The sequence below is a fragment of the Trichomycterus rosablanca genome, chromosome 16, assembly GCF_030014385.1.
Source record: "Trichomycterus rosablanca isolate fTriRos1 chromosome 16, fTriRos1.hap1, whole genome shotgun sequence".
NCBI classification, from domain to species: domain Eukaryota; kingdom Metazoa; phylum Chordata; class Actinopteri; order Siluriformes; family Trichomycteridae; genus Trichomycterus; species Trichomycterus rosablanca.
Window position 1 is genome coordinate 30811859 of NC_086003.1, and position 11420 is coordinate 30823278.

An 11420-nucleotide genomic window follows, 5' to 3' on the forward strand; every position below is an offset into this window, starting at 1 on the left:
TGTAGTTTAAGTAAACAACAGTCGAAGAACACAAATCTGCTGAAACCTTTTTTTTTTTTTGGAAATGGAAAAAAATGTTAGTAAATAAGTACAAGTCAGCTTAGGTGCTTAGGACACATACATGACACGAATAACAAGTAGTCCCCGTTATAAGTGTTTATTCAGTGTTTTTATTCTGGGTGGGGGCAGCACGGTGGCTAGGTGGGTAGCACTGTCACCTCACAGCAAGAAGGTCCTGGGTTCAGTAGTTCATGGCTGTGTTTGATATTAAACCTGAACTGATGAATCTTGTGTAAGCAGTAACTACCTGTCCTGTCATGAATGGAACTAAAGTGTAAAACATCACGTTATAATTATAATAAATAAATACATTAATATTCTGGGTGGCGAACACGTGCTTCTGCAGAACCTGGACCAGCTCCACTTCCTGTCCTGCCTGTGCTGAGGTGTAATTCCTCTTCCTGTCCTGCAGGCGGCGCTGTGTTCCTGTAGAACTGTAGCAACTGTTTGTGTTGCTGTGTGAACACGTGGTTCTGCTCTTCAGTCTGATCCGCTCTGATTATCTTTACTGAAGCTGTTTATCGAATTTTATGTTTAATTAGTTTGTGAATTTTAATCGGATTTTGGTGAGTAAACTCTGATTCTGCAGTAACATCGCTGAGAGAAGCGTTAGCTACAGAGCTAATGTAGCGTTATGCTTCTGTAGCTAATTATGCTAACAGACTAACCATCTCAAAATCTACAGTTTTATCTAATTTAACAATAATTTCGGACTTTATCTGCTTTAAACATTTACTGTCATATAAATATACAAATAATCTCAGGAATATCTGATTAAATATATACAACACAATACAAACTAGTGAATAATGAAGAAGTGGTGTAACGGTATTCCGTACACACATTCTGTGTTTGTGGCAAATATCTGAATAAAAACTGTCGGCTTTTAGTTTCTGCTCTGATGTTTTACTGTATATAAACTTAAATGTGTTAAATTTAAATCAGTAACATAAAAAACTAAACGTTAATATGAAATATGACTGCACGGATCACTGATAGTGACATCAGTTCAGTAACAGGACGGTTTACATCGTGTTTAGATGAGAAACAGAACAGTGAGTTACTGTATGAGACATTTTACATCTGGTGATATAAATACATCCCAAATACAGAACAGGGTTAGATAGAATGAATGATGGGTGGATGAGGTACAGTATTGCATTTTGAGGGTTTATATCAGAATTAAAGATTAAGTTTAAGAAAACATCCCGCAAATCCAGAAGAATAAAATCTAAATAAATAAAAGTGACTGATAGGAGGCCGGAGACTTGATCCAGGCTGGCTGCACCATATCCTCATCATCATCATCATCATCATCATCATCATCATCATCATTCATCTCTGATAACAGTTAAACATGATCAGCTTCTCCAGCATTAAACCCATGTTGTGTGTGAATGTTGTTTATATTTCATAATCTCACCTGGTTTCATCTTTCAGTAACTAAAACCACCAGATAATCAGAGTTTATTACACTTAATTGCTCAGATGAATGATTATTTAAATGTATAATGAATAATCAGAGGGCAGGATTGTCGTTTCTGTGTGTGTAATGCTGCTCGCTGATGTTGCAGGTGAAGAGTAGTGGTGTGAGATGGGGAAGCCGCTGCAGAAGAAGAAGAGTTTGGTGGATAAGGTGCGTAAGAGCAGCGCCCCCTCTCAGATCAAAACCAACCCGTTCGAGGTGAAGATCAACAGAAAGAAGTTTGAGGTTTTGAACAGAAAGAGTAAACATGACGTGGGACTGCCGGGTGTGTCCAGATCTAAAGCTGATCAGAAGGTAAACCAGCACCTCATCCTCATCATCATCATCATCCTCATCATCATCATGGTTCAGGTTCAGCCTGGGGGAGTGTGTATCAATGTGTACTAATGATCGTGCGTGTGTGTGCGTGTGTGTGCGTGTGTGTGCGTGTGTGTGCGTGTGTGTTTGCAGCGTAAACAAACTCTGCTGAAGGAATTCAGACTCAAACACAAAACAAACTCCTTCATCGACCGGCGCTTCGGAGAGTACGACCCCAAAATCACCCCGGAGGATAAAATCCTGAAACGATTCGCTCTGGAGAGACAGGTATACCATCACTGACTGAGAGACAGAGACAGGTATACCATCACTGACTGAGAGACAGGTACACCATTACTGACTCAGAGAGAGAGACAGGTATACCATCACTGACTGAGAGACAGAGACAGGTATACCATCACTGACTGAGAGAGAGAGACAGGTATACCATCACTGACTGAGAGACAGGTACACCATTACTGACTCAGAGAGAGAGACAGGTATACCATCACTGACTGAGAGAGAGAGACAGGTATACCATCACTGACTGAGAGAGAGAGACAGGTACACCATCACTGACTGAGAGAGAGAGACAGGTACACCATTACTGACAGAGAGAGAGACAGGTATACCATCACTGACTGAGAGACAGGTACACCATTACTGACTGAGAGAGAGAGACAGGTACACCATTACTGACTGAGAGAGACAGGTATACCATCACTGACAGAGAGAGAGAGAGAGGTAGCAGTACACCAGTACTGAGGTGTGTAGTCCTGATTGAAATCTCTGAGTTTTATGTGTGCGCGCGTGTGTGTGTGCGCGCGTGTGTGTGTGTGTGCGTGTGTGTGTACAGCGTAATCAGATGAAGAAGGACATGTTTAATCTGAATGATGAGGAGGAGCTGACTCACTACGGTCAGTCTCTCTCTGAACTGGAGAAGTTTACAGACGTGCTGGACAGTGAGAGTGATTCAGAGGAGAGAGGACTGCTCTCAGGTCAGCTCCAGTATTATTAATATTATTAATATAGCTAATATTGCTCTATATTCATCATTCTTATTATTTTATGTTTTATGAGTGATATAACTGATGTGTGTGTGTAACTCTGACGTGTGTGTGTGTGTGTGTGTAACTGATGTGTGTATGTAACTGTGATGTGTGTGTGTAACTCTGATGTGTGTGTAACTGTGATGTGTGTGTAACTCTGGTGTGTGTGTGTGTGTGTGTGTGTGTAACTGTGATGTGTGTGTGTGTGTGTAGCGCTGATGTGTGTGTGTGTGTAGCTCTGATGTGTGTGTGTAACTCTGATGTGTGTGTGTGTAACTCTGATGTGTGTGTAACTGTGATGTGTGTGTAACTCTGGTGTGTGTGTGTGTGTGTGTGTAACTGTGATGTGTGTGTGTGTGTGTAGCGCTGATGTGTGTGTGTGTGTAGCTCTGATGTGTGTGTGTAACTCTGATGTGTGTGTGTGTGTGTGTGTAACTCTGATGTGTGTGTAACTCTGATGTGTGTGTAACTCTGGTGTGTGTGTGTGTAACTGATGTGTGTGTAACTGTGATGTGTGTGTGTGTGTAGCTCTGATGTGTGTGTGTGTGTAACTCTGATGTGTGTGTGTGTGTAGCTCTGATTTGTGTGTGTAACTCTGATGTGTGTGTGTGTGTGTGTGTGTAACTCTGATGTGTGTGTGTGTAACTGGTGTGTGTGTGTGTGTAAAACTGGTGTGTGTGTGTGTAACTGTGATGTGTGTGTGTGTAACTGTGATGTGTGTGTGTGTAACTCTGATGTGTGTGTGTAACTGGTGTGTGTGTGTGAAACTCTGGTGTGTGTGTAACTCTGGTGTGTGTGTAACTGTGATGTGTGTGTGTGTGACTCTGATGTGTGTGTGTGTGTGTGTGAAACTCTGATGTGTGTGTGTGTGTGTAACTGATATGTGTGTGTAACTGACGTGTGTGTGTGTAAAACTGATGTGTGTGTAACTGATGTGTGTGTAACTGTGATGTGTGTGTAACTCTGGTGTGTGTGTAACTGATGTGTGTGTAACTGTGATGTGTGTGTGTGTGTGTGTGTAGCTCTGATGTGTGTGTGTAACTCTGATGTGTGTGTGTGTAACTTGTGTGTGTGTAAAACTCTGGTGTGTGTGTGTAACTCTGATGTGTGTGTGTGTAACTCTGATGTGTGTGTGTGTAACTGATGTGTGTGTGTGTGACTGGTGTGTGTGTGTGTAAAACTCTGATGTGTGTGTGTAACTCTGATGTGTGTGTGTGTGTGTGACTGGTGTGTGTGTGTGTAAAACTCTGATGTGTGTGTGTGTAACTGATGTGTGTGTGTAACTGATGTGTGTGTGTAACTGACGTGTGTGTGTGTGTAACTCTGATGTGTGTGTGTAACTCTGATGTGTGTGTGTGACTGGTGTGTGTGTGTAAAACTCTGATGTGTGTGTGTGTAACTGATGTGTGTGTGTGTAACTGATGTGTGTGTGTAACTGGTGTGTGTGTGTGTGTGTGTGTGTAACTTAAGTGTGTGTGTAACTTGTGTGTGTGTGTGTGTAACTTGTGTGTGTGTGTGTAACTGACGTGTGTGTGTAACTGACGTGTGTGTGTAAAACTTTGATGTGTGTGTGTGTGTAAAACTCTGATGTGTGTGTGTAAAACTCGTGTGTGTGTGTGTGTGTGTAAAACTCTGATGTGTGTGTGTAAAACTCTGATGTGTGTGTGTGTGTGTAACTGATGTGTGTGTGTAACTGATGTGTGTGTGTAACTGGTGTGTGTGTGTGTGTGTGTAACTTATGTGTGTGTGTAACTTATGTGTGTGTGTAACTTGTGTGTGTGTGTGTAACTGATGTGTGTGTGTAACTGACGTGTGTGTGTAAAACTTTGATGTGTGTTTCCTGCGTGCAGCTGAACTGACTGCGTCACATTTCGGAGGAGGAGGAGGAGGAGGAGGAGGAGGAGGACTGCTCCGCAAGAAAACCACCACTGAGGAGAACGAGGATGATAAAAAACCCAAATCACGTCAGGAACTCATCGAGGAACTCATCCTCAGATCCAAGCAGGAGAAGGTACAGGACTGAAGCTCCCTGGAACTGAAGCTGGACGGACGCTGTGGGTTCATCAGCTCCCAGTAATCAGATCCTGATGATCCACTCAGAGAAGATCTGATTCCAGAGAGCTGATGAGCTCTGAGCTCCGGGTGCTTCAGTGTTTCCTCTGTTCAGTTGAATCCATTCTGATGATAATAAATCTGATGTTTTTCTGATCCTCAGCGAGAGCGTCAGACTCAGAAGGATGAAACTCAGGAACTGACGGAGAAACTGGACCAGGAGTGGAAATCCATCCAAAACCTGCTGGCTCATAAAACTCCTAAAGGAGAACGTAAGGAGGAGGAGCAGAAACCCAAGGTGAGAAGATCAGATCACATGAACATGATCAGATCACTGAAAATCTGTTTATAATCAGATACAGTCGATCTCTCCTCATGACCACTTCATTAGGAACAGCGTACTGATACTAGGTGGAACTGTGTGAGTTCCATAAGCTGTTAGAAACGTTCCTCTGAGATGTTCCATGTGGACGTGATTCCATCACACAGTCACTGCAGATTTATCAGCGTCCAGTCTCGTGTTTACCACGTTTACCAGGTGCTGGACTGGGTTCAGATCTGGTTACTGGGGAGGCCGCTGAAGTTCACTGAGCTCAGAGTAAAAGTGTTGGAGAGAGTTGGAGATGTTTGTGCTTTATGACCTGGTGCATCATGCCTGAGTCAGGGCTCTAGACTAACGTTTTGCACTGGTTGCACTGGTGCGCCTAACTTTTTTTCTTAGGTGCACCAGCACAAAAGTTAGGTGCACCCAAATTTTCGACCGCATCGCATTTAACACCGCAGTTTTACAGGTTCACTTTTTTTTTTTTTAATCACTGTCCACACAGGCAATATTGACTTGTAAATAACTAACAATCTGGTCAACATGGCCTCGTCTGATGATCTGTTTGCTACTGCCTGCCAATGAAGGGCAGTGGGGAGAGGGGGACACTTGGGCAGTGCATTTATCGCGGCATGTAATGTGTTTTATAGATGCATTGGGCTTTTTCAGCCTTTCAATTCGAAATGTATTAGAACCAGTCACAAATATACTATTGCCGGCCATGGTCTTCCCATGCTCTTTACAGTTAATATACTGTAGTAATTATACAGTTAATACAGTTAATTATAGTATTATAGACTAATTATAGCACACTTATAAAAATTTTAAAAATAATAATAGAGTAAATGTGTATGTATGTGTGTATATCTATTTATGTGTGTGTGTATATTTAAAATTATATGTATATGTTTGTGTGTGTGTTAGAGTGTAATCTTAAATGCAGTGCATTATATTATCGGCTTTACTGAATCTTTTACACAGATTCCCAAAATCGCTTGCGGTGCACTCACTGCGTATTTTGACTACATGTATTGTAATATATTTTGGTCTTTTAGTTATTTTTATATTTTTACTTTCACTATCGCGGCACTTTACCGCTAGCATTAGCCCCTTGCTACTGTAGAGGGTCGGCTCACCTAGCCGCTGTCCGGTGGGGATGCTGCGGGTCTTTTGCTGTGCGGTGGTGGAGGTGTGGGAATAAAGGCACACGACAGGGTAGAGTCACTTTAACTGTTTAGTCAGGACTTAAGTGAGCGTTACAACACTTTACACCGCCGAGCTCCAGAACCAGAACTTTCATTCTGGGGACATCCGGCGAGTCTCATATACAAAACTAAACTTACTGCAGAACATCCGAACGCACGTGTATAAACCTGGTGCTGCATTCTGATTGGCTGAGCTGAATGTCGCTCACATATCACCGCTACAATATTGTCCCGCCCTTCACTATCTCTGATTGGTTTAGACCATGATATTGGCCTAATGTGTGTCTGGTTTTTTTTCCCCTCGGATGCCTGGTCGCACCGGTGCGACCTGAGATTTTTTTTAGTCGCACCATTGACAAATTAGGTCGCATGTGCGACCAAATTGGTCGCACTCTAGAGCCCTGTGAGTGGTATTAGGAGTTTAATGTGTGCCGAAAACATTTCCCACACCAGCCTGAACGGTTCCTACACCATCACCAGGTGTTCCTAATAAAGTGCTCGGTGGGTGAATATTCACGAACAGTCTGTTTAATAATAAAAACTGATTATAACAAACTCTATTTAGAATAACATCAGAACTTCTGTGTGTGTGTGTGTAGCTGGATGAATATGATATCGTGGTACGTGAGTTGGGGTTCGAGATGAAAGCTCAGCCATCAGAGAAGCTGAAGACTCCAGAGGAGATCGCTCGAGAGGAGAGAGAGAAACTACAAAAACTCGAGGTAACCAATCACAGAGCATCTAACCGTTCAATCACAGAGCAGCCAGCCAATCACAGAGCAGTAAGACAGTTGATTAGTTGGATCCTGGTCCATGATCTTACAGGAACCCACAGTGAGGGGAGTGGTGATGATCTGTTGATGCTTCTGGTTCCATCCCATAATAATATTGTATGTTGATGAATGTGGTAGCTGTAACATCACTCACTGTAACAGCGCTCCTGTACCACATGAGGTGTGATTTACACCAGTGTGATGTCAGCCGTCCATACACAGTATTACACACACCAGGATTATAATAATGATAGGAACTGAACACTGCTGTTAGATGTGTGTGTTATTTAAATGTTGCTGGGTCATGATGTGTGTGTGTGTGTGTGTGTGTGTGTGTGTGTGTGTGTGTGTGTGTGTGTGTGTGTTCAGGCAGACAGGAGGAGGAGGATGGAGGGGGAGGTGGAGGAAACTTCCAAACACATTTCTGCTGATGACCTAAACGACGGATTCATCCTCGACAAGGACGACCGGGAAGCTCTGTCCTACCAGGTACACACACACACACACACACACACACACACACACACACACACACACACACAGATGTATACATACATACTCACACACACAACTTTGTATTTTTATAATAAAGCTATTATTATAATGAAGACAGCATGAAGCTCTTCCCACTTTGATCTTCTTGTCTAGGATGGAAAGTGGACCATTGGGGGAGCAGGAGAGGAGGAGGGGGGTGAGGAAGATGAAGAGGATGAGAATGATGATGAGGGTGATGAAGAGGAGGAGCAAGAAGGTGAAGATGATGGTGAAGATGATGGTCACTCAGACCTGGAGGAGAGTGAAGCTGAGGATGATGATGATGATGAACAGGAGGAAGATGAGGAAGAAGATGGAGAAGAGGAGTATCCAGCAGTAGAAGAGAAGTGCACTCTGAGTGAGGAGGAGAGGAGAGCGATTCAGGACACAGCCCAATCTGAACTACCCTACACCTTCTCAGGTACTGAGTGTTTTTACAGAAGCTCTCCAGATCTGAGGGTCGCGGCAGAAGTTTAATCAGTGCTGTGTGTGTGTGTGTGTGTGTGTGTGTGTGTGTGTGTGTGTGTGTGTGTGTGTGTGTGTGTGTGTGTGTGTGTGTGTGTGTGTGTTTTAGCTCCCGAGTGTTGCTCTGATCTGAAGGAGATGCTGCAGGGTCACTCTGCTAAAGAGCAGCGCCTCATAGTGGAGAGAACCATGAAGTGTAACCACCCGAGTCTGGCTGTGGGGAACAAAACTAAACTGCAGGTACCTGCGTCTCAAATCACAGAACCAGATCATTCACTCACTCACCCACACACCCACTCACTTACTCAATAACTCACTCACTCACCCATACACCCACTCACTTACTCAATAACTCACTCACTCACCCATACACCCACTCACTTACTCAATAACTCACTCACTCACCCATACACCCACTCACTTATTAACTCACTCACCCACGCACCCACTCACTTACTCAATAACTCACTCACTCACCCATACACCCACTCACTTATTAACTCACTCATTCACTCACCCATACACCCACTCACTTACTCAATAACTCACTCACTCACCCATACACCCACTCACTTACTCAATAACTCACTCACTCACCCATACACCCACTCACTTACTCAATAACTCACTCACTCATACACCCACTCACTTACTCAATAACTCACTCACTCACCCATACACCCACTCACTTACTCAATAACTCACTCACTCACCCATACACCCACTCACTTACTCAATAACTCACTCACTCACCCATACACTCACTCACCCATACACCCACTCACTTACTCAATAACTCACTCACTCACCCATACACCCACTCACTTACTCAATAACTCACTCACTCACCCATACACCCACTCACTTACTCAATAACTCACTCACTCACTCATACACCCACTCACTTACTCAATAACTCACTCACTCACCCATACACCCACTCACTTATTAACTCACTCACTCACCCACACACCCACTCACTTACTCAATAACTCACTCACTCACCCATACACCCACTCACTTACTCAATAACTCACTCACTCACCCATACACCCACTCACTTACTCAATAACTCACTCACTCACCCATACACCCACTCACTTATTAACTCACTCACTCACCCACACACCCACTCACTTACTCAATAACTCACTCACTCACCCATACACCCACTCACTTACTCAATAACTCACTCACTCACCCACACACCCACTCACTTACTCAATAACTCACTCACTCACCCATACACTCACTCACCCATACACCCACTCACTTACTCAATAACTCACTCACTCACCCATACACCCACTCACTTACTCAATAACTCACTCACTCACCCATACACCCACTCACTTACTCAATAACTCACTCACTCACCCATACACCCACTCACTTACTCAATAACTCACTCACTCACCCATACACCCACTCACTTATTAACTCACTCACTCACCCACACACCCACTCACTTACTCAATAACTCACTCACTCACCCATACACCCACTCACTTACTCAATAACTCACTCACTCACCCATACACCCACTCACTTACTCAATAACTCACTCACTCACCCATACACCCACTCACTTACTCAATAACTCACTCTCACCCATACACCCACTCACTTACTCAATAACTCACTCACTCACCCATACACCCACTCACTTATTAACTCACTCACTCACTCACCCACACACCCACTCACTTACTCAATAACTCACTCACTCACTCATACACCCACTCACTTACTCAATAACTCACTCACTCACCCATACACCCACTCACTTACTCAATAACTCACTCACCCATACACCCACTCACTTACTCAATAACTCACTCACTCACCCATACACCCACTCACTTACTCAATAACTCACTCACTCACCCATACACCCACTCACTTACTCAATAACTCACTCACTCACCCATACACCCACTCACTTACTCAATAACTCACTCACTCACCCATACACCCACTCACTTACTCAATAACTCACTCACTCATCCACCCACTCACTTACTCAATAACTCACTCACTCACCCATACACCCACTCAAGTCAAGTCATGTCAACTTTATTTATATAGCGCTTTTTACAATAGACATTGTCTCAAAGCAACTTTACAAAATCCAGGACCAACAGATACAAAAACCCCTGTTGAGCAAGCCGAGGGCGACTGTGGCAAGGAAAAACTCCCTGAAAATTACAGGAAGAAACCTTGAGAGGAACCAGACTCAGCAGGTCCTTCTTGGGTGGTCTGGAGGAAACTTTAAATAAATACACAATTTACACAGAGCATACGAACACAGAATTAAATGATCTAAAAGTTATAACTGGTAATAAATAAATAAATAATAATAGAGTTGTTCTTCGCTGTAGTCTTCAATAAAGTCTGTAGTGATTTCTTGTCATTCTTGGTGCAATTACTCCAGACCCGTCACATCCGGCAGGAGCAGCATAATTGTCACGGCAGTCTCGACTTTAATCCTTAACCTCGGCGGGTAAACAGGTTTCCATCAGAATGCCCTCGGGGTAAAACAACAGAGAATGTAGTTAATAATGTACAATGCTAGTTGAGTAAAACAGTTTTACAGAGAGTTTTAGACTCCGGCAGCCCTAATTATTACAGCATAACTAAAAGGGAGAGCGAGCAGGTAACAAGGTCATGAAGGCTTTCACAGGACATCAGCGCCCATCTCTCCTACCCAAACCAGAGTGATCGGACAAGAGAGGCAGAACGACAGCGACCCAACATCCCTGATCACCACAAGTTTCTATGACCAAGAACCCCCAAGCTCTGCGCCTTTGTCTATATTAATCAAAAGCCTGAGAAAGCCTCACTTATTAACTCACTCATTCACTCACCCATACACCCACTCACTTACTCAATAACTCACTCACTCATGTTGTGTCATGATGTAAAAAAAAAGCTGCTGGTGCTACAGACACAGTGAACTTGTTTCAACCTTTGATCTTTCCTTTGATCTTTCCTTTGATCTCGGTACATTTCTGTGATGTGATTCTGTTACAGAAGTTATTTGGCTTCCTGGTGGAGTATTTAGGTGAACTGGCTACCCAGAATCCTCCACAACTCACCACCATCAACACTCTCATCCCGTAAGTATTGAGACGCAAGACGTCCATCAGAACCATTAACCCTGATTAACCCTAATTC

General features: G+C 43.5%; 1 protein-coding gene across 1 annotated transcript in view; it reads left to right on the forward strand.

The window, feature by feature from the left end:
* The first annotated feature begins 529 nt into the window (after nucleotides 1-529).
* The window catches only part of nop14 (NOP14 nucleolar protein homolog (yeast)), a 21890-nt gene continuing 10999 nt past the window's right edge, over nucleotides 530-11420 (forward strand). Inside the window, exons 1-11 of the mRNA XM_063011740.1 lie at nucleotides 530-626; nucleotides 1635-1840; nucleotides 1997-2131; nucleotides 2700-2841; nucleotides 4743-4903; nucleotides 5108-5242; nucleotides 7071-7193; nucleotides 7614-7733; nucleotides 7893-8199; nucleotides 8353-8483; nucleotides 11277-11362. Of these exons, the coding sequence (XP_062867810.1) occupies nucleotides 1655-1840; nucleotides 1997-2131; nucleotides 2700-2841; nucleotides 4743-4903; nucleotides 5108-5242; nucleotides 7071-7193; nucleotides 7614-7733; nucleotides 7893-8199; nucleotides 8353-8483; nucleotides 11277-11362 (1526 nt within the window). The 5' untranslated portion in view covers nucleotides 530-626; nucleotides 1635-1654. The remainder of the gene's footprint in view (nucleotides 627-1634; nucleotides 1841-1996; nucleotides 2132-2699; nucleotides 2842-4742; nucleotides 4904-5107; nucleotides 5243-7070; nucleotides 7194-7613; nucleotides 7734-7892; nucleotides 8200-8352; nucleotides 8484-11276; nucleotides 11363-11420) is intronic.